Source organism: Motacilla alba, chromosome 1 (genome assembly GCF_015832195.1).
Source record: "Motacilla alba alba isolate MOTALB_02 chromosome 1, Motacilla_alba_V1.0_pri, whole genome shotgun sequence".
In the NCBI taxonomy this organism is placed as follows: Eukaryota; Metazoa; Chordata; class Aves; order Passeriformes; family Motacillidae; genus Motacilla; species Motacilla alba.
The window spans coordinates 60,894,615-60,921,950 of NC_052016.1; the positions used below are offsets into that span (position 1 = coordinate 60,894,615).

The 27,336-nt window shown below is 41.3% G+C and overlaps 1 protein-coding gene across 1 annotated transcript in view; it reads right to left on the bottom strand.

Moving 5' to 3' along the window:
- Positions 1-3,634: 3,634 nt before the first annotated feature.
- The window catches only part of FOXO1 (forkhead box O1), a 61,918-nt gene continuing 38,216 nt past the window's right edge, over positions 3,635-27,336 (bottom strand). The window contains exons 2-3 of the mRNA XM_038128669.1: positions 7,592-8,948; positions 3,635-7,159 (exon numbers count right to left, since the gene is read on the bottom strand). Of these exons, the coding sequence (XP_037984597.1) occupies positions 7,605-8,948 (1,344 nt within the window). The 3' untranslated portion in view covers positions 3,635-7,159; positions 7,592-7,604. The remainder of the gene's footprint in view (positions 7,160-7,591; positions 8,949-27,336) is intronic.

The following is a 27,336-nucleotide window of genomic DNA, read 5'->3' on the forward strand; positions in this document are numbered from 1 at the left end:
TGTGCTTACACCAGAAGTGTTTGCCCATGGCAGAACAAGACGTGGAAACCTTAACTCAGAAAGCCCTCTTGTAGCAAGCCTTGCCTTGCAGACCAACATGGGTCAGTGAGAGGGTTACAGGACACTGAGGCTGGGTGAGACAGGGCCAGCAGTGGAACAGATGCCTGGCTCCAAGACAAGTCCCTTTCCTAGGGACTCCCCTGTCATCTCCAGGCTATTTTCAATTTAGAAGCCCCCCCAGCAAGAGAGCCACAAGCAGACAAAACTATCCACTTCAAAGCTCCCGGAGTCTTCCAAGAATGGATGAAGGCTCCTGGCTGGGAATCAACTTTGGTTTGGGGTCGTTTGGGTGTTGAATAGAGAGATCTGGTTTAGGGGCTGAGAAAGGAGGAGGAAAAGGACTAAAGGACTTCCTTAGCAGAGCTCAGCCAACACTGTGGGGAATGGAAAGGAGGAAAGGAGGACACAGAGTCTTGCCTAGTCCAGCTTCTCTGAGCGGGGTGAATTAAAAAAACCCCAACCAAACAGGAACACTTCTCTCAACTGCTAAAAATCGGGGGGGGGGGGGGGGGGGGGAAGGAGGAAGAAAGGGAGGAGCAGGAAGTGGTAACTTATTTGGACTCCTGAAATTAAACTCCAGTAGCTCACCACTTGTTTTCACCTGGTCAAAAAAACTGAAGCAACAATTCAGGCCAGCATTTTTGCTGTCTGTGGTTGCTCTTGGACACAACTTCAAAATCCAACAAAAAGAAATCTCTTTTATTTGCGACATTAGCCATTTCCCTAGAGAAAAATCCAGTCTCTCCTTAAAACAACCACTTAACAAGCTTTCTCATCCCAGAATCTCTCATCTCTCCCCCCTCTTTCCAATATATATATATACTTTTATAATGGGCTTTTCCATGAACTCTGCTGACTTTACTGAAGTTGATGGAATATTTCAGAAACAATTTAAACATCCTGCCAAACAGAGTTCCCTGGAAACCCAGCAAGGCTCCTGTGAAAGGTCTGGGCTGTTGCCTGCTCAGGTAGTGTCACTCTAGGATACTGAGAAAGAAATATAACCATAGAATCATAGAATCATTTAGGTTGGAAAAGAGCTTTAAGATCATCCAGCCCAACCATTAACTCAGCAGTGCCAAGTCCACCACTAAACCATGTCCCTAAGTGACTCATCTACACGGCTTTTTAAATACCTCCAGGGATGGTGACTCAACCACTTCCCTGGACAGCCTGTTCCAATGCTTGACAACCTTATGGTGAAGAAATTTTTCCTAATTTCCAAACTAAATCTCCCCTGGGGCAACTTGAGGCCATTTCCTCTTTTTTCTTGTTACTTAGGAGAAGAGACCAACACTCAACTCATCTTTCTTGGAAAAGCCCCTTCGTTTAAGGATGGCATGAGCAACTGAAGATGAGCAGACAGGAAGGATGTAAAATGCTGAGGTTCCAAGTTATGAATGAGCTCTTTGTCTGATTCTTCCCTCCACAGCCCTATTATACCCATCAGAAGCTTCCTGCAATGCTCTTCCAGTTGTACTGCACAAAGCCCTCATCCCTTTTCCCATCATCTCAGTGATAAACATCCCCACAAGAAGTTTACTTGCAAAAAATACATGCAAAATTTCTGCATGCCCCAGGGTCCAACAGCAAGTAGAGGAACATAAAGTAAGACGGGGCGCTGTCCCTGCCTCCTCATTTGAGCTATCATTTTGGCACATGCCAAAACATTACCCCAAGCAAAACATAATCAGGTAATGAACAGTGATTTGCATGCAATTCCAGTAGTGGGCATGACCACAGGCACTGATTACTGCAAGTTATTCCCTCCAAGGATCTTCACAAATCCCATCTTTGCAGACCAGCTGCACAAAAATGGCTGCGAGACCTAATGTCATTTGTAGTTTTAACTGGATTATCAACTGAGGTGACATAGTAGTTGACATTTCTACACAAAAACATGTTTATTACAATGATGTAGAACTGACTCAGAGCACAAAGATGCTTTGAGGTTTTCCTGCTTGATCAGCAGATTCAAATCCCTTGTTGCCAGATTGGCATAAATTGCTAGCCAGTCCCTTCCCAAGAGACAAGCTTTGACTATCTCTCCTGACAACAGTAACTAGTCACGTACCAATTAGATGTGCATCCTTTCCAAAAACAGCATCAAGAACACCCAAACAGAGTATCTTTGGATCTTACAACCCTCTCATTCCAGAAGTCAGGCTTTTGAAAATGTCAGGGAAGATATCCTCAGCTTCCTCTAACATGCAAAAACCCTTCCAAAATGTACACTGAAGGAAAAAGGGTGAAGCTAAAATAAAGATGGAACTGCAAGGTACAAGCAGAAATTATTCTTTAGATATCTTTAAATATTTCTATTTTTACATGCAATTAGTTCTTTCATGTTCTTTAGGTCTACCTCTGCTCATTTTAAGATCAAACTTAATTGCCAGCAATTTTTTTTTGCCAGCACTTCACTTAGAGCCTGCTCTCTGCCACCCCTTCCCTCCCCACCTGCAGGCAAGCAGGGATCTGGGCCTCACAAGACAACTGTGGCGTGGGTGTTATTGGCTGTCTGTTTTGGCAGCCTCTCATCCTTTCTTCCAGTTCTGTTTTGAAACACAATCTAAATTAAAAAATTTAAAAAAAAAAAAAAATGTAGACATTCCTCCTCTCCCTACTCACTCACATCAGCAGCGCTCCCATCACCACAGCCTAAAGCATGGCTGCAAAAGGAGCAGCACCAGGAAGGCTGGCAGATGTTCAGCAAGGAAAAAACTTATTCTGAGAAAAGGTACAGACTTCTGGAGGGGCAGAGACAAAAACCAGGGGAACAGGGGAAAGAGGACCAAGAGGACTTGGGCCCACTCTCTTCCACATTTAAAAGCATTAGGTTCTAACGTGTAATTTGGACTAAAAGACTAATTCTTTCCTGTGGTTTGATGGATGTTAACATCCCCTTTTTTATTATTCTTTAATAATGTATTACATAACATTCTGATACACTAATTACCATCTCATGTCATAGCAATTTTATTAAGAATTATACTTACAAATACCCATTCTGAAACGACTTCAGGACTTTTTGCCATTTTTTCTGAACTACGCTTGTTGAAGCACTGGCAGCACGGTCTGACGCTGCTCCGTGCACCTTCCAGTAACAAAACACCTCTACACAAAGCTGTCTCGTGAGCCCTGGCAGTCAGGCATGGATTCTTCTTGCGTTTAGTCTCAGAGACTTGTAAACAAGTTACTTTTAGCACACTAGGTTGTGATTAAACACTGGTAACACAGCCCTGTTAGGTTCCTGTACCTGCTACAGTTCCAAATCCAGAAGCAATGCTAAGAGAGAAAAATTCCTTTGTACCAGCTAATGAAAAATTTGTTAACTATTCTGCAGTTAGTGTTTGCTCCTTAATATGTTATCTCACCAGGCAAGACTTGGTACCATGAGGTATTTTTCTGTATAAAATTGCTAATGCCATCAGGATTGTCCAAATGGGATCATCATCATTAAAAAGATTACACGGTGAGGAAAGTGATTACGACAACGTCTCAGTAGAAGGATTACTAATCACAAGTAGAATCCTGGTACAAATCTCATTCTCTGTATACAAGAAAGGACACAAAATCTTTTTAACATAATTTATATACATTTATGGCTTTATACAACAAACTGTCAGGGATTGTTCTCATGTGTCTGTAGAAGTACATCAGGCACTTTTTCTGAAAATATCCACGTATGAATTTTAATTTTGCAATGTGACTAAGAGCAGTGAAGCATTGAAGAGCTGTCACACCACTCGCAAATAGAACTAGCAGTATGCACATGCCAATCTCTCAGATATTGCTGGTTTGTGGAACACCTTCAAAAAAGAGGCCAGTTTTCATGTTGAGTAAATTTGCTTTTTGCTTGCATAAACCATGCTGCATCTTATATTACGATTACCAAAATAATAATAATAATAATAATAATAATGAGAATACCTTATTTAAAATCAGTCATAAATTAAGAATCCTAGCAATTTCATAATGAAAATAGGAATTTCAAATCAGTAAAAAAATAAAAAAGTACTAACATACATCCAGTGGTTTAACAAGTGCAAATTTTATACTGTTTTATAATTGGTCCAATTTTAACTTTTCAGGGATGCTCTGTTGACTTAAGCCAATAATAAGCAATATGATTTTTGCTTATAAGTGTAGGCAAACTGTCAGTTTATCAAAGCAGAGCTTTCCAATTAATGCATCTACTACCTAAACATATATCATATAGCTATATTATGGAAACAATACATCTTTATATTTAAAATATCTCAACAGCTCTATAATACAATAAACTTTTAATAACAGTACAAACCAGAGAAAAGTCAAAAACAAGGCTGCATAGGTAAGATCATCTGCACAATTCACAAACCAATCATTTACAACAATTCTGACAAACTAAGTTACTCCAGAAACTTGGTACTTTTACTGAAAAAGGATTTATAACTAGAGGTCACATAATGTTTGTTTTCAAGGCAGACAACATGCTCCTTCACCAACTTCACAGTATTCCAGAATTACAATTGCAAAACATTAGAATGGCACCGCAAAAAAAAAAAACAACCCAAGAACAGAACCAAAAAACCCCAAACAAATGAACAAAAAACCACCCTCAACATTAAAAAAAACCAAACCCCAAAAAAAGCCAAATAGACCATGCAGCCCAAATCTCTGATTACCTACAACCGTTTCCCCACAATAATTAAAAGGGCTTTCTAGAGACTGTTGTAATTAAGGTAAGGCTACATTTATGTTATTCATAGGTATAAAAGGAAAGGAATAAAACAGCTGTTTACAGGAAGTTATACAGTAGCAGTAAATAATAAACAGGAGGTATATTGTTAAATGTAGCATGTTCAGCTGCATCCCCATGGAGCATAGCATTGATTACTGCTTTCTTTACGTGCAGAGGTGGATTTTATGACAACTTTGGCCTACATGTATGTATCAGTGCCAATTTGGGAGCAAACATTTTTGCAAATGCAGCAGACAGAATTTGGCTCTAAGAACATTTGATTTTGCTCAAAACAAGTTCAAAGACCAATTTCACGCTGGGGAAGATCCTGTATCACATCAGCCTCTGGAACTGCCTGACAACCATAATAGCATATCTAAAAAAGTAGGACCAGCTGTAATTAGTAGTGATTTAAGCCCAACAGGGAGCTAAATGCTAGCACATCAATAAATACATTGCAGAGCCTTAGGAAAGTCATAACAGGATCACTAAATATATGGCTTGTTACTAAACTTCATTACTTGGCATGTCCTGTTTCCTTCTCCACCATGCACCATCACTACAGGGAAGATGAGTTTCAGTTAGGACATTTTCTGGTTGTGAGCTGTATACACAAAGAAAAATCAGTGTAAAAATATTTGTTTCTCCCTTTCTTCGTAACAGCCAGCCCTTGCAAAAAAAAAAAAAAAAAAACCAAAAAAACAACCTGTTAATTCTGTCAGTGCATAAAAAACTGCTCGAAGGATTTCTGTAACATAAATGTTGTGTAGCAACCAGAGAAAAGACAGGTATGGCCTCTTACTCACACATCCATGAAAACTGCATCATGCAATTACAAAAAATCAGAAATCGTTTATTCTAAGACCTAGTCCTGAAAATGCTCAGGTAGCTGTCAGTGAGTGTGGTTACTCCAGCAAGACCAGGTTTTTCCACAGAAACAAGATCTCTGTTATTAATGCTCTCCCCTATCCTAAACCTCATGCATTTGTATAACTTTGCCACTTACTTTATCTTTCTTTTTGAAAAAAGTAATGTTTTGTCCTGCAATAAGGTCAAAGTTTCAGCCTCCCACTGAAAAGTAGCATTTTTGCCTCTTCAAATCTACTGCTTTAAAACAGAAACACTGATGAACCCTACAACTAGTGCTAATTAAGACAAGTGACGATTTTGTCCTGAATTTTACTAGAATTACAAATTTTATGCAAAAGGTCCTGCTCTTGAGCGCACAAACATTATGAGACCTCCATGAAATAAATATAAATGTGAAGCATTGTACAAGCATTTTAACAATGAATACTTAACACTTTGTGGTAGTTAAAATGGTAATAGAAGCAGATGACATTTCTAAAAATGCATATATAAAACTGATTAAATATTTCTAAACATAAAGTGTTCTATATTTATACATCACACAACAAAAAAGGGACAGAAATGTTTTGTATTCAAGATCCTTATTAAGCTTTTCCATCATTAGCACTCCCAGGTGCTAGGGAAATTTATAAAAACGTGTACTTAATCCAGTTAAAATACTGTACAAAATGAAGAGGTTATGAATGCTGCCAGATCTCAGATTTATTTTTTTTCAAAGTTGCCTATGTAACAAAAGTAGATTTTAATTATAAGAAAAATAACTTGGAAAGTATTCCAAAAATTATCTTAAGCCCAACAATAAAGTGATTAATCTGACAATGAAATCCAGATATATTCTTGCATAAATTTACACAAATACAGGTAAATTATCAAATGGCATTTAACCTACTGGTTGCTTTGAATAGTCAGTGAGTTTAGTAGGATCATATTTAACAGGCTATTCTATTCCCATATGAAATGTGTGGCAATTTTGAGTAAAATAACACAGTTCGTACTGCTGCAAGGCAAGTCCACAGTTATCTCAATTCATCAAAACACAGGTAACATCAAAGAAGGTTAAACTTACTTAGGGCATGAGATCATCACAGTATTCTTACAAAAGTTTATAAACTTTTCTTAGACCGAAACAGTCTTAAAAAACAATTCTTCTTCTACAGATCATACTGTACAAAACCGAAAGCACAACATGATGTAAGTAAGAGTCTTTGCTGTGATTATATGGTGTAGTGAATTTGGCACTTCAGAGTAACGAAATTTCCAATGGCACAGTTCTTATCTACAGCAGCACATAACCTGCAAACCTTGGGCAAACATCCTGTACAGGAAAATACTCTCTCTGCTGCCAACTCTGACGAAAGGAAGGCAAAAGAAAAAAAAAAAACCCAAAAAAAAGTTAGTGCATGTGCACAGCTTTGTCAAGAAAATTAAAAAGAAAGGTGAAGGACATCTTTGTACTGCTTTTCTCAGTTCCTGCTGTCAGACAAGTCTGGAGAATTTAACCATAGCCTAGGAAGAAAGAAAAAACAACAAAAAGAACAAATTAACATTCCTAGGAAGAAAGAAAAAACAACAAAAAGAACAAATTAACATTCACAACAGATGAATAAATCTATTAAAATATGCTCAAGCTAGCTTTAAGATATTTAAATGGGGAAAAAAAAATATTCATTACTGGCTAGTAACCAGCAAGTTTTTTGTTTAGAACATCGATGACAAAACATTAGCGCTCCACATGAAGTAAGAGAAGTCGGTACTTGACAGTCCTAATGCACCAGTGCAAACCTGACTCCCAAACTAACAAAGGACTGGAAAGTGACTGACTGTTACCGAGGGAGTTCACAAGCCAACACAAAAGAACTCCCAGATTTTAAGCATCTTGACATTTCTTTCTTTTCCCTTTAGGTGTTTTGCAGATTTATTATGAAAAGCACAGCTTACCTCCTACTACATCCTAGCCTGACACCCAACTGTGTGTGGTTGTCTTTACGCTGTGCTGAAAACTTTGGTTAGGCAATACACTGTCAAAGTTAAAATCTAACGTTTCTCCATCCATAAGGTCATTACGGATAATCGACTCCATGTCACAGTCCAACCGTTCAATTAACATGTCATCTAAGTCACTGGGAAGCTTCTCCTGGTGGAGGGAAACAATTCCCACCCTCCCGTAGCCATTGCAACTGTTAACAGGGGCATACGGATTCATGGCATTCATCTGCATCGGGTGACTCATAGGCACTTGTAACGAAGTCTTCACTGTTGACAGGCGATTTAGCCCTGATGTGTGTGACATGGTGTTCACTGTGTGTGACAAGGCACGGCCATTGACTGCAGGCGCTGGCTGGTTATGTCCCTGGTGAGGGCGGGCGTTGGGGTTCATCATTTTGTTGTGGGGCGGCTGGCTGCCGTAGTTGGGCACCACCGAGTTGGCGACCATCAGCACATTTTGGCCCAGCGCCCGGCCACCAGCCTGGGAAACACCGGTGTCCACCGATGCCAAGATATCATTGTGCGGCGGAGAGTCGGAAGTCAGTAACTCCTTCAGAAGTCCCGCGGGACAGCTGTATTGGCTCATCGATCCATAGCTTGATTTACTGTCTTGGAGAGTCTGCATAGGAATCTGGGACAAGGAGCTCATGCTAGCTTGAGCATAAGTGAATTTCCTGTAGTCAGGATTTGGTGAACCTATACTTGTGGTCGAGGATGCAAATGAGTAACCTGGTGTTTGCTGCATCAGGGTGGCAGATGAAGACTGGGTTGACACAGTCATTGATGTATTAGGTGATAAGAGATTGAGATTATCCAAAAGATTTTCCATGTTCTCAGAATTACTCATCTCTGAAAGGCTTGGTAGAGTAGAAGTCATTTTGGTGGTTGATGATGGGTATACCATGGAGTGCACATCCCCATCTCCAAGGTCATCTTGCTCTGGCAAAATAGGAGAAAGTCTTCCACTAATTGTGCTAGCATTAGAGCTCGTTCTAGGTCGAAATGTACTCCAGTTATCAAAGTCATCGTTACTGTGAGAGCTGGGACTTGCAGGCCACTTTGAGAATTGTGATCCGGGACTATCACCATTTCCCTCTTGACCAGACTGAAGGGCTGCTTTTTTCTTGGCAGCTCTGCCTCTGCTTTTCGCAAACTTGCTGTTGTTATCCATGGACGCTGCTCGCCTCCTAGGAGATTTGCCACTCTTCCCTCCTTCAGGATTGAGCATCCACCAGGAACTCTTCCCTGTTCCTTCATTCTGCACTCTGATGAACTTGCTGTGCAGAGACAGGTTGTGACGGATTGAATTCTGAAAAACAAAATAGCATGTAAGAAATGGAGAAGACATGCATCTTTTATGGCATACTAACACCTGTTTTTGTAAGCATACTCTCATTTTGTTAGAAAACACAGGGGTAATCATTAAATAAGAAAACATGCCAGCCTGGAAACCTCTTTTATCTCCTCATCACTCTGAACTGGCTGAAACAAGCTTGCAAAGAGTCGCCATGTCAATTTGTCTGTCATCTGCCTCCATCGCATCTGACATTATAAAAAGTTCAATAAAACTGAAGGAACCATTCTGAAATAAAAATTCCACATAAAGGAGAAAAAAGAAGCCAGAAGATCAAGAAGATGACTGAAGTGAGTCATCTAATGAGCGAACCTCACTGTATTTATGGGTTTTTTTAAATTATTATTTTATGCAAAGTTCAGGAATGTTAGATCCTGCTCTATGGTCCTTATAATGGATTCTCATCCTACACATCCCAAAACCCTACAGACACGCAACACACTAACTGTCACTATTGCCACTGAGCATTAGTGAGGTTTGTATTGCTTGTGTTTTATGAGAAAATACATATAGAAAACCAGTTGAGGATTAGGTTTTAATTTTTATAAGTAGACATCATAAATTGCCCAAGAAATCATAGAAGATAAAGGCATGTAAAGAACACAGACAAGCTTGTAATGAAACCCTTAGTCTTAAAACCATCATTCTCTTTCAAAATCAACATTTTAATATGGAAAATTGACTCTTTGAATACCTGAAGGCACCAGATATCTTGTGCCAAGAATGGCCAGAGGTACTGGAGCTTTTTTTGACCTCCTCAGCCATGAGTAATGTTTCATGTTCTGTTCTTAAATACAGACAAATAAAAAAAAAATCCAAAATGGAAGGCCACAGGCTGACCTGTTAACAAGAGACTAATCTTTGCACTAGCAAAGCTGTAAAAAACCTATTTTGTTAACATAATTTTCTGCTGAGGATGTGTAAAAAACACTGTATCAACAGAAAAGTTTTCCTGCATCTTAACACAATTGCTAACAAAAGGCCACAAGTTCAAAGAGTGCTGAAAACAAGCAGCCATAGATGTTAAGAGAAGGGTGAGACAGTACCATGGTCTGTGCTAGGACTGCAATTCATGCAGAACAAGGAGAAGGGAACCACAAAACAACACATGAAATAAATGTTTAAAACCAATGGCAGAGAAATCAGTAATTCACTTTGTCCCTTCCAGTCAGAGTAATTTTCAGTAACTTGTCTAAAGATTTTAAGTAGGCATTCCAGGCACAAACAGTCATCTCACGGCTTAAACCAGAGACAACAGGCTCAAATTCCCTGCAAGAGCCATGATATGTTCTGGACCATGTCGGAACCCAGGACACCCCTCTGGGTGCCCTGGATGGCCTGAGCCCCTAGCAGGGGGCTCTGAGACCCTGGCATGCAGCCAAAGACACATGGCATTTCGATCTTAGCCCATGAAGCAAATTACCAACTCTGTATGAAGAATTACAAGTCACAAAAGTTTAGGTATTATAGTAGAAGCAGTCACGAGGTGAAGGAAAGAGTTTTTGAGTGCTGTACAGGGGGGTTTTAGGCCTTGTACACAGGGGTCTAAGTTTTGTACATGGGGGTCAGGAGTTCTAAGATGGAGGGATTTGGGCGTGCCCTGTCCTCCTTCTTTCTCCTTCCTAACCTCCATATTCATGGTGATGTTGGCACTCACAGATTGGTTTAGAGTAGAAAGTCACCATTCAATATAGGTAATAGGCACTGGGGAAAATCCATAAACATTTGATACGTAACGTATGATATAAAAGATGGCACCAGCCCCTGGGAGGTCAGTGTGCTGAGCAGACCGCAGCAGCTCAGGCAGAAAATCTTTTAAATAACACGCAATAAACAACCTTGAGACCGGATGACTGAAGACTATCGAGTCCTTCTTTGAAGGCACGGGTTGGAGCAGAGACTTTTCCACCTTTCGGGGTCACCCTGACCTGGGGGAAACTCCGACAGGACCATGGAAAGCAGAACAGACAAAGCAAGACTGGCCTTCTGCAGAGCTCAATAGAAGTGGTTATTCTGGGATCACAGAGGAGACTTTCAGTAGATGAGGCCAGCAAGGAGGTGTTACAGTCCGCCAACACCTTACAGGTGCTACTGACTTGAGACTGTGCCCCCAGAAGTGCAGCTTCACCCCAAACAGGGGCACAAGACGCTCCCTAACACCAGAAGATGGCAGAGCATGGCCTCAAGGCACTGACTGTTCATCCAGCACAGCACTGAGTCAAACCATGTGCCTGAACTCAGAAGCCTTTCCAACCTCTCCTCTGAAGAACCATCTTTACAAGTTATCCCATTTAAACAGACACCATCAAAAATTCCCCATCCCTGGCAGTATTCAAGGCCAGGCTGGATAGGGCTTTGAGCCACCTGGAATAGTGGAAGGTAACCCTGCCCATGGGCAGGAGAGATTGGAACTAGATGGTCTTTAAGGTCTCTTTCAACCCAAAGCATTCTATGACGACTCAATGATTTGAGTGTTTCCTTACTCAATTTCAAAAGGAAGCCATTCTAGAAACTGAAAAGTAAGACTGTATTTCTTCACTTCAGGTAACCTTACAACCAAAACACTATCTCTGATCTAGCAACAGGGTGCTAGGGAAGGCCGTGGAATTTTATTTGCACCAGGTGCAGCTAACACATAGAGAAGGTAAGCCTGGAATTCCATCTTTGGACTTGCCCGCACCCCAGGGGCTGGCCGAGGAACCTTGTGAGGCCGGCCTGGCGCAGCCCGTTGTTTTCATTCAAGGGCCACAGACGAATCTGTGGCTGACACAAGTCCAGCTCCACAAATGTCGCAAGAAAGTTGCTCTGTGCGGCTGTTGATTAAAAAACCTCCTGCGCCAGTTCATTTTTTTACTGTATTTTGTAAACATAGCCGGTTGGCTCAGGATCACTGTTTACTATCAAAATAGTCATACCAAACACACAAAACATTGGTCAGGGAAAACACCGTGATGAGGCTCAGCTCCCTCTTCTTTGTTACACAAGTGTTAAATATTTAAGAAATCGCTGCTATTCCTTAGTCATCAAAAATGTTATAATCTGGTATTATTGTACCGAGGACATTTGAGGTCGCTCTTTGAGTAACAGAGCTGTCTCCCAACTCTGCCAGCAACAAAAAAAAATTTTCCTAACAGGAAAAGGTTTGCGGCCCAGAGCTTGTTACATAAATTCCTGTTTTTCACGCAGCCAGCAGGACATTAAAGAAGCTATGATTTACTAACTTGGAAAAAGTGTTGAAGAGGTAAATCTTGTGAAAATATGCACTGCTGTTAATGATGTTGTGTCTACAAATCCTTGCCAGATGCAAACATGACCTGATAAAAAAGTATAGTTTCAGCAGTGGATCTTGGCAGCTGGAGGAATGGCGCAGCTGTTAGCGGCTGGGGCGTGTGGCGGCACCACAAGCCCCAGCACGCTGCGGAGATGCCTTCAGCCATGGGTTTCACCTGGACTTTGAAGCAAAGCCTCCCAAAACCTGGCCTGAATGATTCCAAAAGCAAGCGTATGCATTTTGAAGCGGGTCTTCGCACAGCAGCAAGGCACGCCAGATCACACTGAGCGTAACTGCACTAGAATTTTATCAAAATCTGGGTCAGGATGGCAGCAGCCCTGCTGCCACCTGTGGAGAGCTTCCTGGGATTGAGTTTTTACCTCTGAGAAAAAGTAAACTTACTTCAGCATTCAGACCAGGAACTGTGGACATGCTTATTGCTACTTTCTGATTTAACACTCAAAATATGCAAAACCAGTATCAGCTACACGCAATGTGAAGAACATATCCTGGTTAATAAAACTCATGAAGCCAAGATAATTATTCCCTTGAATCTACGTATTTATATAATTCAGCTGTACTTCTGACATTTCCAACAGCGCTACTGATATCCAATACTGCATTTAAACCCAAGATATAAATAGCAAAACACGCAACTTAAGTTAAACTTGACTAATTGCTGAGAAAAATTATATCCCTATCCCAACTGAAGTTGAGGCATTTAATATTTTTTTTTTTAGTAAATTGGGTTGGTGTTTTACTAAACACCTGAAAACTCAGTTGCTCTGTTAAACTTGACAACACTATACTTACTGAAGTGAGACCATACACTGACACTTGGCCATCTTTCTTCCACCCCAGACCTTGGAACACCAAAAGCAGAGGGAAGCAGAGCTCCTCTTTAACCCAACTGCAAACCTCTCCAAGCAGGATCACGCTGTGGATTTGTGATTATCTGGGGCACTGCAAGACCCCAAATTTGTAAAAGCACCTACAAGTGCTCATGGTCTCTCCCACCCACATACTTTCACCCATGGGCACAGGCATCTCTCATCCCACCAGAGTGCCTTGAGAGCCATCAAAAGGGAGAGTGAGGGATGGATGTCAGAGTCAATACACTTTACAAAAACAAGTGTATTTGTTATCAAGGTGCATATGCTGATAGCACTGCAATAAGGCATGCCATGGCATCTCAGGGAGATTTAACAAGTAACTTGTAACAAAGGTAGGAAGGAGTTGGCCTCTGGAAGAAGATGCAGCCATAACAAACTGGGAGGCCACAGGAGCAACACTGCTTCTATCACACATAAGTCTAGGATTTCCATTAAAATTAACAGTCTAATGACTGCCCACTAAGTTTTCATTCAGATGACATCTCAGGAGTCCACTGCTTTGTACACCTCTTCCAAGGGGATGGCCTACACAAGCTGCCAGTTTGTTCTACCATCAGCTGTGGTAGCACATCCTACTAATGACAGCTTATAGCAGGTTTCTGAGCCAGCACAATCTCCTTGTGGTGACAACATCAAAGCAAAAGTTTTGCAGCAGAGAAGTGAAGACCTCATCCCCCAGGATTTCCATATGCTCTTGCATATGGACATTCAACCTGTCTCTCTAGGTCTTTGTATAGGAACTCTACAGCAGGTCCAGATGTTCACATCATCCTCCTCCTGGAGCCTCAGTGGCAAGCGCCACTCTAAGAACAAGTCATTAACACTCCTAGGAAAGTGTGCAGAGGCCAGGAAGATCTCCAGCACACTTGCTCACAGCTCATTCAGCATTAACAGCCGGACAGCAGCAGCAGGGGCTATCCATGGCAAGTGGCACCATGTAGCATCTATCAAAGGCTTAGTTAGATCATGCCTGGCAAAACAGGCAGGTTTGCCTGCAATAGCTACACCGCCTGCACCCGTTTTGCTGTGGTTTCCAACTGCACTGCCAGGTTTACAGCACTTGGATGAAGAGCCCAAGGAGGAAAGAAAACATTGGTAACTCCAGACCAGAATTTCCTTTGGTACAACAGTCTGGTGTAAGGCAATCCTGTTTGTCTTACCTAATAACTATGAAATACAAAAAGTTCAGATGCCGATGCTGCACATGGAGCTTGGATTTGCCTCAGAGCTAGTGCTGGACAGTCATAAGCATTTGGTCTATAGACAGCACACATTTTCTGACACTAGTGTTCACCAACACAACCACACTGCAGTGTCAGAGGCCTCAAACACTAAAGAAACAGCTTATTTTGCCACCCAGTTGTGGTATTTTTTTTATTACAGCTCAGAAACCTTCTCTGTTGTCCAGTAATAGTATGGACAGAAAGCATGTCACTTAGCCTCAGGTCAAGGAGTCATATTTAGAACATGCTGGAAACTTGCCACCTGCAGCTGCATGAAGGTGGAAGGGCAGGATTTCCTCCCAAAGAGGTCATACTTTTTTGGGTCCTTTGTTCTTGGGGAGATGCTTTTGTTTGACTTCATTTTTCTCCAGCACTGTTAAACAGTTAAGAAGTATCAGCTGGAAAAAGTGAAGAAACACTTCTCTCTTCCTAGGGGGACCTTGCCCTGTTTCTCTGTGTTTTCCATTACATGTGGTGGCACAGTGAGAAGTCTTACCCAGACCACTACCTATGAAACACCATCTCCAAACACAGAGACACTTCCATAAACTGTTCCATGTGGTAAGATTTCAGCAATGCATCCCTTTTCCCATGTATGAACGTACAAGAAAGGATGGAGTGTGTGTTACTGTTATATGGTTGCTATATAAGTCTCCTGAACACAAAGGGGCTTCTTGTGGCCACATGTCAGTGGCATTAATCTAAGTCCTGGTACATTCAAGTTCAGGTTCACAGATTTATACTATCATGTGATTCCTCCTCATAGCTGTCAAAGGCTAAAAAACTTTGAACACTGAAGGTGCTTAGCCATCCTCCAGGTTGCATCCTGCTGCCACCGGAGACTGGAGGGGATTTCTCAACCACTGGAGTGTTCTTCTCTGGATCATTCCTGTTCTCTGCAGGAACAGAAAATGCATACCCAGCTTCAGACATTGATGTTTAAGACTTGGCTGTCCAAGCCTACATGTCAGAGCGGGCAACTCTGTTGACACGTATTTGAGTATTTACCAATACACCCTATAACCTCTTCCTCATCCTCGGTAGACTCCTTGAAAGCACTTAACCATAATGGCAGTTTGCACATTTCTAATGGGATGATAACACTGCCCACTCTCCCTACACAGGCATTTAGGAAGAATAAAAGTAAAAACCATAAACAAGGTTCACAGTGTCAAGTGAGCACACAGGGCAAGCACGCACCTGGATACTGTTACACATATGATGACCCCAACCAAAACTTTTAACCACTCTTACGTTTTCTGTACCTCCAAGAGAGAGACAAGGCCTCAGCCAGGTTAACCATCACCTACATGAGTGTCAATACTGTGTTTTGTAACTACATTTCTTTCTGTGAGCACAATACAGGCATGATGGATCATCAGCATATAGGCACCAAATATATAGACATTTGCTAGGATTTCAAAGCCAAGGAAACTAAGTGACACGGGCTAGGAAAAAAAAAAAGGGACAAAAAATGCACATGAAAAACATGAGATTTTTAATGAAATTTGTCATATGCACCTTCATCCCTCTGGTAAAATCATCTGGGGAACCAAGACAGCCAACAGGTTTGTCGAAAATCTATCCATTTTCAAAGGTGAAAGAAAGGTAACAATAAGAAGGCACTTCGGTGTCATTATTAAAAAAAAAAAAAGAAAATAGTCATCAGGATAAATGATGGCTTCAATTATCAACTTCATTTATCACAACATTCAAAGTTGTGAAGTGTGGAAAAATAAGTATCAGATAAAAAAATTCAAAGGTAGCAGGGATAACTATTTTTGGTGATCCAGACAAATTCTAATACTGCCTTTACAAAACTGATGCTGCCAGCTTTCTATTCCAACAGATGGAAAACAAGTGTTTGACAAATATAAGGGTTCCATATTTATAAATAAATATTTGTTTTCCACAAATATGAAACATATATATGGATATATACAGCTTATGATGAAACGAGTTCACCAGTGACACAAGAGACCAACAAGGAGACTTCACTGAAGAGGAATATCTCCAAGTCAGAATGCCCTTCAAACTAGGGCTTCTTCTCTGCTTTCCTTAAGCACTCTCAGACCTCTGGCCTTCATGAGCAGCCTGTGCAATTACTTCAGTAACACAAAACCAGCAAAGCAGGAGGACTTGTGAATAACCCGAGACACCAGGTGCTATCACAGAAAAGCTGATAAAGGACTCAATTAATAAAACATCAGAGGTCAGGGAAATAATCAGTCTTTCAAACCAGTCCCACAAAATACTGCCATTGCATGTCCAAAAGCCTACATCTTTTGTTCAGGAAAGGTGAGGGAACACCTGCATTATGCCAACACCAGACCGAATGAAGGACAGCACAGTCGAGGTGAGCACCGTGCACCGCTGCTAAGGTGTGCCCATCAAAGGGGTTAAAAACACTGAAGTCATCTGGAGTCCATCAAGCCCTGAGGAAGGCTGCTGTGATCTGTGGAGGGCAGATAGCTCCTTTACAATTGTTCACTGTGGGCTCTAATGCAGTGACCAGAAATGCAACTCTGCAGGGACACAGACACCACACAGCCATAATGGTCTGAGGAAAAGCTGTCCTCAAATGCAGAGCCAAAGCAGGTTATTGCAAGGAAAACAGGAATCACAATTATAGACAAAGTTCACAAAACTGAAAAAAAATCATTTTAAGTAATAAAAGTAGCAGTTCATCCATACAATGTCAGAATGACTAATAGCTCAAAATTTTATTCTACAGCTATAGTAAAGAGAGACTAAGCAGTGTTTATTTTTTTTTCAGCCAGTGGGAATAATTATGATCAGTAGAACAAAAAATGTTAATCACTCGTTTCCTGTTTAACAGACAGCCTGCTTCACCTCTGCCACTCTCCACTGTTACACCCAATTCATCACAAAGACTACAGCACTGTTTATAGAAATCTTTCTCCCTAGCTCTTTTTCCTTCTAAAACTAAGCTGCCTTTTATTGACATGTGTTAGCTCTAATGAAGAGGTACAAAAGCGTATACATGCTAAATATATCAATGCTAATTAGACTAGCAGATCATCTTAAAAGGAACACTGGAAATATGCTCTTACCAATTAGAAGCAATAAGGTCAGAAGTAGGCGAAGGTCTTAAATGCAAAATACAGAGGTGAAAACACGTTATAGTAGAAAATAGGGTTGATTTTTTGCATTGTCCTTTGAGAGCACACAGAGAACTTCCAGGAAAAAAAAAAAAAAGCACAATCAAAAACCCCAGATAGGATTACTCAAAAAGCTTTAACTGGTTATGTGAAACAACTGTAAAAATCCCTGCCTGAGAAGCCACGTAAGTTTTACAGACTAAAATCCCTGCATCATTAAAGCGGATCTCTGCCACTTATCTAGGTAAAGGCACAAGTAAACCTAGACCTGTATGTTTGGTTTCAGCTGGATACTTTGCTAGGGAGCCAAAGATCTTAATTTTCATGAATTAAGGCTATTGGCTTCCACAAAACCACTGATAACCTAAAAGGTTGGAGTGATTGTCAAGACCTGATGGATTTACAAGCAAACAGTTGAAAATGAGTTAAAACTGAGGCAGGTTAAGCAAAGCAGGATGTACTGGAGACAGGGGCTAAGTTCATGACACTTGCCCCATCCACTGCTCTGCCCGTGGGCTGGCCATGCCTGGAGAAGCTCGAGGGCTGTCTTACCTTGAGAAGCAACATACCAAAGGGGATGACCAGATCCAAAAAAGTTATAAAAAGTTAAAAACAGTTCTGTTGACTGAGCCTTTGCGTAGAATACAACAAAGTAAATACAGCTCCTTATTACACTTGTATTAGCATAGCAGAGGCAGTCTTCATTTAGCAAGCAAAGGACTAAGGACTCACAATCTGTGGTCATGGATGTCACTGAATATCAGTTTTTCAGAAACAAAGACTCAATGAAAGCATCAAGCTTCCTCTGCAGCAGGGTTAGCTGTGCCCCACAGGAAATCCCTGGCTTGAGGAAGCTGCAAGGCTTGTGAAAAGAAGAGCAAAGCCTTTTATTTACAGGCTGAACAATATCTTAGGCTACATCTCACCATGCATTTGATCTTTATTTTGACTATAGAAAGTGCAAGGATATACTAGCAAAATTTTATACAGTCCCCCAAACTACTAAAAGAAAACTAAAACAAAGTTAAGTGGAATTTTTTGCTTGGCTTAGGTCATCTTTAGAAACCATTTAGTGCATCCAATGGTTAAGATGCTGAAGGTTTCATATTTGTAAGGGGACAGTGTCAGCTTAAAAATAACAACCACACCATGAATTTCACCTAGTGTTGTAAATATCTGATGTTTATGTAGTAAACAAATGAAACTGAGGAAAGAAGTGACATTTCTCTTTCCCTTAGTTTCTTTTGCATCTGAATGCAGTCCAGTACACAGTCATTGTTTTACTATTTCTTTCCTCTAGCCAATTTACCCTTTATCTGTCTTATATATGAAAAGAAAATAAAACACCATTTTCCTGTTAACAAAGCAGTAGCAGAAAAGAATTGATTTTTTACATTTTTGTTAAAATAGCCTAAATAGGATCATATTTAGGTTCTCTTTAAACTCCTGTATATCTGCAAATATGTAAAGGATACTGCTTTATACAGTCAGTATTTGTTCATTTCTCTTTGTGTTTTTATACCCCAAATTCACAAGAAGTAATTACGTATCTTCAACTACTCCTCTTTGTACATCCCAAAGAGGAACCACATAAACTAGGTATTATGTTTCTCCCCAGCTTCTTAGAACACTTCTTAGAAGTTTGCCTTGGTACTTATTTTCCCCCACCACAGAAGCAGGTCAGACCACCAGCACACCCTCTTCAGGAGAGCTCTTTACAATTCAAGTTTGCTCCCTAGCCTAGCAGATTCAATGTAACACAATTTACTACTCCAAAGCCAGCAAAAACTCCTCATCCAAATTTCAGGACAGCCTTTGGCTGTAATCCAGCATGTACTGCCCCTCTCCACTGTCTGGCCACTTGCAGCCACCCTCTTTCAAAAGGTGAGGTTAATACTTCAAAGGGATTTTAGCTGATTTCCTTGGGACTCAGAGGACTCCTGTTGGGTGGCTGCACTGTTCATGCCAGTGTCTTCCTCTCTTCCTCTCAGATGCTGCTTTCCGTGATGTTCCTCAGGCCGCAGTTCAAGAATCGCTGGCACTCGCCACTGGGTTTTATGACATCTGCTCAGAATTATAAAGCCAGAGTCATCCAATCTTGCAAAACACGTAGCACCAACTCTGAACAGTTACACCCAGACAGGTTCACAATTTTTAGTGGGCTATGGGAGGCAGAGCAGTATTTCTCAGAACAAGATGGGCACTCAGAGGAGGGAAATCTAAAGGCCAATTTCTTCCCTCACACCCATTTTGGAAGTATTCCTAGTCCTTCACTACTGTAGGCTGTGCTCTGTACTTAAGAGACCCTTATTAAATCAAAGAACTATTTACAATCTACATACTGGCAAGTCCACATTCCCATAGAATGTCATCTGGCAACAGTGACTTAAATCATCAGCTCTGTATTTATTTGCTTTCCTTCTTCGCAAACAAGAAAAGTAAAAAAGACAAGAAAAAGCCATGTTTTTAATGACAAGGATGGAGCTAACAGAGTAAAGCCCAAGTTCTGATGCACCAGCACTCATTGTTATACCCAAATGTCCTTTTTTTTTTAAGCAGTAAAATATTACAATGAGGACAATGAAAAGGAAGATTAGCAGAACCATTGTGGCTTGAGATCTTTTATGTACACACCTGCTGCTAGAGGTGCAGGACCCCACTGGACACAAAAAAGACAGCTTCCAGAGTGGGACACTTGCAAAGAAGATCTTTGTTAGACATTTTGAGTGATAAGATTTCTCCTACCAACTAGGTCTAATAAATTACCCCTTATTACTCTATCTTTCCATTTGCTAAACACAAGGAAACTGGCCTTACCACAACTGCTCAGAAATCAGACCTCATTCAGTCTCCCATTCCCCTGGACAGAGCCTGACACAGGGAAACTCTGGGCACAAGGTGTCCTTTACCAGGTGGAACAGGAGGCGTCCCAGGGAGGACATTGTATCACTCTTATCAGTTCAAAAAAGAAAACATGGTTTTTGAAAAGCCTCCCCTCCTCTCTGCTAATCCCTCAAACCCAAAAAGCGCTTATCAACTTCCAGATTAGGCTTCCTCCTCCTGGAGGTCACAGTCTTCATGTGGTGCAAGCTTCACCATCACCACCCCAATCCCCCTCAAAGAGAAGCCCCCGTGTAACTGGGCAGCCTGAGCCTGCCAGCCTCAATATTCAGATTTAAGTCAGATTCCCAATCACAAAGCAACAGTCAGATTCCCAATCACAAAGGCTGCCAGGGGCCTCCCATCCTTTTGCCAAAAGATGAGGAAAGCAGTGGAGCTTCCCTCCAGCTTTCCCTAGATATGCATTAAAGCACATTAAGGCAAAAGCACAGCTGACCCTGGGAGCTAAAATGCCATAAATCAATTCAAAGGGGTGCAAGAAAGAAGTTTTAAGTTACTCTAGAGGGACTTGCTCAGTATTTGTCTCCTGACAGCTTTTGCTTCTTTCAAGTACTGCAGTTTAGTTCTGCCCTTGCAGACAGTCTGAGAGAGAAGTAATGCAGCCCTTGTGCAGATCCAAAGATGTGCAAACTCTTTAACAGAGCTGGTCAGAATGGGGCACTGGTTTCAAGTAAATAAATAAATAAATAAAATTTACAGGACATTAACTTACATCTGATTAAAAATAGCAGGAATGTCAGCAGTCGGAGCTGTCATTTGTAATAGCTATCAAGACACAGGAAGTTATTTATTCTGCAGGTCACAAAAAGCCCTCTTTAAAAACAAGGATGAAACAAGAAAAAAAGAAAGCATGTTTACTGAAGCCTGTTTTCCAATATTAGCCAGCCAGCTTTGTTTATGAAATTTTATAATGATTTGTCATTGATATGTATTTGGGTTTATGTCCACAGATCTGTTAAACTGCTGGCCACTGCAGGAAACACTGAAGTCCTTGCTGCTCATGCTTAATTTTTGGAATCTTTTCAGTTTTGAAGATATTGCAGGGAATTTTTTTGCACATTTTCATTTGGTTTTAAAAAGAAATTAAGGTCTTTCCCCAGAAAGTCAGGTGTTACCAAGTATTTTGTTTGTTGATTATTCATGCAATCATAAATTACGCAGAGTATTTGGCAGGCCATGCCTTTCTGTGTTAAAACATTTGTTTTTACTTTTTCAGTTATTGTTTAGATCCCGGTCATAACATGCTCCAGGTTGTTTTGAACAGCAAAGAGGAAATAAGCAATATTTTAGCTTATATCACACTGCAACAACATTAAATGCCTACGCAGCAATATGCTGCCTATTCTGTATTTTCCACTTTCTTCCTGTCCACTCCTGGCTTACAACAGCAAGATAATTCACAATTTTACAGTTTTGCAACCCGTAAAACACAGGCTCACAAGCATGCTCAGAACAAAATACTAAAAGGTGCAAGAAATAGGACGTCAGAAAAAAAAAAAGGAAAAGAAAATAAAGAGGGGCAGAATATAAAGTAAACATATTTGCTGAAGCCTGGTTTTGAAATCATAGGAAAGCCAACAAAGCTCTTCTAAAGTCAGCTCACATGCACCCAGGCATTGCAGGTGACACAGTTGGACGAGGCAGAGCCCCAGCAAGGCACTGTTTGCCTACATTCACCCTGACACCACGGCAGAGAGTTAGGAAAGAGACTTTGAACTACGTGCCATCACTGCTGCTCAGCAGGATCACAGCCTGCAGTGGATGTGATTACTAAACCCATCGTGACCCCCAGAAAATGCCCTATGGATCAGAAAAAAAGAGAGGCAACATTCCAAACACCACACAGTTCACACTAAACAGTCTATGTGACAAAGTAGAAATTACAGAACTACATTTTTCAAGGATTTTTTTCTATAGGTTTAAGTTGAACACAATATTTCAAGCAGTCAGTTATCACGGAGAAGGAGTTACATCTCTCCTCTGTTAGCTAAGTCATAAGAATTTGTCATTTACCTAAGAAGAAGAGGGAGATGAACAAAAGAAGAACATTTCTTCCAAGACTAGCCTTGTAAAAAATACTTTGAAACTCAGTTTTGGAGCAACGAGTATAGGATCTGGACCTAGCACCTTGAAGATATCTACATACCAATTGCAATTTTAAGAAAGTTTAGTAGGTCTCAGACACTCTTTTTAATAAAATTCTCAAGGCATCAGAGAAGTTTAGGACCTACCACTTTAAAACACATTCCTCAAATAATGGAAACTGGCAAAGCAGCCATGGGCTTAATCTTCCTCCTTCTTCTTCCTCCTCTGTCAATTATTCAAGGACCCCACATTCACTCATCCACTGCTTTCTACTTCCTTCAATGCCAAGCATTTCTGGGGTATCTGATAAGAAAGGGTAGCATTATCTTGCTCAGTTTTCCTAACAACAACAGCTATCCCACACACACGTGTATATATTCAACATATTTTACTCATTTTCCAAGGAGAGAAGTAGCTAATTTTGACAAGAAAAAGTACAAATCTGTGTTTCACAGCTCTTTAAAAAAAAATAGAAGTAATATTTTAAACTTGAAAGACTGTGTTTTGTTCCTAATTCTCACCTATTTCTATTTTTGTGTTAAGTTTTTAAACATGAAAACATTCAAGAGAAAACATTATCAACCAAAATATTAAGATACATATTCACCTCTAAGGAGAATTGAAGAGAAGCCTGTGATTTGTACAAATTCCCTGGCTGCAGTGATTTCTGTGCAGTGTAGCTGGCTAAAAAACACCACAGAAACCCATTAAAAGCAGATTTAAAGGCCTTTTTACCTTAAGAAAGAACTTGCCAGAGAGCAGCAGTGACAAGGCACTTGCTTCTTGGCACAGCTAAAGGCACACCACAACTTTTGCATCAGCTTGCTTAATTCCTCTACACTGCCACAGAGGCTGCCCACAACTCAAACAGCCCTAACCATGTGGATTTCTATTTTTTTTATCAAAGTCTATTGATAAACTCACATCCTTTCTATTGTAGCTGTTCTTAGCTTGTAGCCCACATACTCTGAGGGGCTCCAAAATACTTCTAAAATCCCTCAGAAGGCAGCCAGGGGAGGTAGTGGCAGTCAAATGATCTCTGTCTGTTTGCACCGGGCTTTCCTGTAATCCTGGCTTAAACACACGTGCACCACAGGAAGAAAACAGACAATTTTAAGTTGCTGACTCTAGAAAAAAGAGCAAGAACCATCTAAGATTAAACCTGGCCCCCAGACTTCGTCAAAAGGCTGACTTAAAGGATAAGGCCAAAGAAGATTAACTCAAGTACGATGTCAAAGTACACTCAAACAGCAACAGCTTCTTGACAAACACTGAAGGGTTGTAAAAACCAGAACATTTAAGAGGAGGATTCATAACCCTGCAGTCTGTGCCTGAAGGAAAGCTCTCCCAGTCCAAGTTCTGGCACCTGGTAAACTCCAGCAAATGGTTCTGGTTGTAATGATGCAGCACAACTGACTGAGTCCAAAACCAGAAATACAGACAACCCAGATGACTTCAGAGTACAAAAATCCTCTGAGAGACACACTGTCCAATGGAGAAGGTGGCACTGCCATTCTTCCCTGCACTATAGGACGAGCCAGTTTTCCTTTCATCTGACAGCAGTCAGTGAGAGATGCAGTAGCAAAGAAGTGCACAGTTCATCCATCAGCAATGTTAGCAAGGTACAGGGAAAGAGACATGCTTTGGCTGCCTCCTCTCACCCCTGCTATGAGGGGCAAAAGGCTTTTGGAATTACTTCCATAAAAAAACTATCAGTTCCTCACACTGAGGGACAAAACAAAAACAAGTCACAAGTCAAGAAGCTCTACCAGTTTGTGGCTGTCTTCCCAAAAGAGTGAAAAGACATGATGAAAATAGGCCCCACTAACACTGTCAACAGAGAAGACCAGGGCTTTAAAGACCGTAGCTTGTGTTGTACAGAAGTTTCATCATAGCTGCTTGACAAGCCACAGTAGATACCAGTCACTCTTGGTGGGAAGGAGTATTGGCTGCCAAACCTGGAAATGCCTCCCTGAGCACTCCGGGTCATCCAGCTCCTCTGAGGCAGACATAGGCTTACAGGGTGACAGGAGCACCTGCCTCTGGTAGGGGGTCTGATGCTCAAGTTAAGCTGTTTCTGCTTCAGATGAAATGAGGAACTTGCAACCTCAGCAGTCACTTGAAAACAGGAAAGCTGCAGCTTCCAACAGATGACCAGAGAGCAGCCCATGAGAGCTTCAGCCCAACACACTCCTGATTCCCAAGCACCACCCTCTAAGAAACTCAGCCAATGAAAGGACAGTTTCCCCATACAGAAGATACTGCCCCACACCTCAGAGGCCATCCCCTGAATCTGCACGCTACTGGACTCAATCTCATCACTGACCAAAATTTTTCTTCCCTTTCCCCACCTGCCCACGCCAAATTTACCCTGTTTCTACTGGAATGATGACATCCCCAACATGAAGACTGAACACTGCCACTTTCCTCAGTGAAAGAACAGATTTCCCCACACCAAAAAGCTACCAGTAAACAGGTTTCAGTGACTCTATATACAGAAAAAACCTACCCTTCTCAAGTCAACAGAAACTTAACATTTCTCTATGTTCAACAGACACACATTTTTCTACTGATGGCATTAAAATACTAAAATTAACACTGCTAGATAGAAAAGGCTCCAGGGAGGCCTCATTGAAGCCTTTCAGTACATAAAGGGAGCTTTTAAAAAAAGGTGGAGAGTGACATTTTACACAAGCAGATAGTGGTAAAACAAGGGGGAACAGTTTTAAACTAAGAGGAGAGATTTAGATTAGATGTTAGGAAGAAATTCTTTACCCAGAGGGTGGTAAGGCTCTAGAGCAGGTAACTCAGAAAAATTGTGAATGCCTGTCCCTGAAGTGTTCAAGAGCAGACTGAATGGTGTCCTGGGCAACCAGATCCACTGAGAAGCATCCCTGCTGATGGCAGGGGTGGCTGGAACTACAGGATCATTAAGGTCCGTGCCAACCATTCTATGATTCTATGATAGCTCTTCCATATGAAGATCTCTGCTTTGGTGCAATTTTTCCTTTGTCTACATTATGTTTAAATCTTCTTGTTTCCTTTTTTTTTTTCCTGAAGATTAGCTTATTATCCATTCTACAAGCCCCAAGGTAAGAGAAAAGGCAGTAAAAGCAATACAAAGAGTACCTGTGAAGATTAAAGACCATAGTGACAATGGGAAGTCACACACAGAGAAGAGGTTGACACCCTCACTGGTGTTTTGGTTTCCCTCCCAGTTGCAGCTCACCACGATGAGTCGAGACACAAAAACCTGCGAGACAAAGTAAGCTGCCCTGCCTTATCTACAGCACCAATCGAAACAGGCATTCCCACCAGCCTGGTGCCTGCTTGAGGCTGGAAAGCTGGAAGGAGAAGAGGAGGAAGACAAAGGTGCGTGGCACCTTTGTTTGAGGTTTGGAAAACCCCGTTTTCTCTGGGGCAGAGAAGGAAGCAAACAGCAAGCGCCATCTCTCAGCCATGGCAGCACGCACGCACATGCACACGCATTTCCTGCGGCTTCACGAAAACAATGAAGTGTGGGGAGCCTGGCTCTCATATGAAGCACACACCAGCTATATATAAAGTAAGGAAAGCAGCTGCTTCAAAAGCTCAGTCACGCTTTTATCAACAGGGCTTTAATTAGTACCCATCTGCTTCCTGTTTTATACTACAGAACTGACTTTCACCTGTTTCAGCAAAACACCTCTTCCCCCCAAATGGAAGTGTACACACAAACACACACACACACGAACACACGCAAAAAGTTCACAAACACCTTAAGCTTAAGTAGTTAACATCTGAAATCCTTGTTCTGAGTGTGGGGGCTATATAATTGCTTTTAAAAAAAAAAATTAGGCTTTGTCAGAGCTATCAGATTTCACAGTCAACACCTTTAAATCACACACCTTATATGTTTCACCATTTATTTTAATTCACTGGCACCTGAGGACCCAAAGAACTCTGGAGCCCTGTTGTACTGGCACTGCACTACAGAGAGGCTGCCCAGAGGGCTTGCAGTGGAAGTGTGGGCTTTTCCTGAGGTCCGTCACACACATGAAAGGCTTTAAATAAACAATGGCAAGGCTGATAGTTTGAATCCATTCTTAACTCACCCCATTGTTTGAAGAGAAGAAACAACACGTAGAAGAAAAATATTACTGAGGGAGGAAATAGCTTCACCTTTGAATTTCCTGACATTTTTCCTCCCACGCTTTTCCCGTTCACTCGTCAATTATTTATTTCTTTTGCAAGGAGAAGACAAGTGAAAGTTAAGTACACCAGCACAGCTACGTGCGGTCAGACCTGCCCACCTCTCCTGCACAAAGGAGCTACAAGCACTTGAAAGTTCGCCAGGAGCAAGGTATCCAGAGAGCAAAACAAGAGGAAGCAAAGCACTAAGAGAATGAATTTCTTGCCAGTGACTGAGAAAGGACCACCACCTGCCTGCTCCTAGGCACAGCTAGAGGAATGGGAAGAGGGGCAAGTGCCAAAAGGAGCAGTATTCGTAAGGTCTCCATGTGAATTTTTTTGGTTATGCAAAGCCTTCTCAAACTCAAAGTTGCTCATCACAGAAAAGTGCTTTTCTTAGCACACCTCTAGCATCAGCCACCACCTACAATGCTTATTTTGCCAAAATAAACCTGGCAACCACACGACTCATGCTCCAGTTTTGGAGTGGGAGGAGATCATTCTCTCTTTACAGTTAGAAGCCTCGTCTGCAACAGCTTTCCCAGATGCACAAAGCTGACCTAACCCAATTAAGAGTTTTCTTCCATAGCATCTTGGAGCTGATTCCAGTTTTTGGATCTGTCTGTCAGCAGGGCTCATGAGATTCACCCAAGACTGAAAAGTAAGAAAAAAAAATAA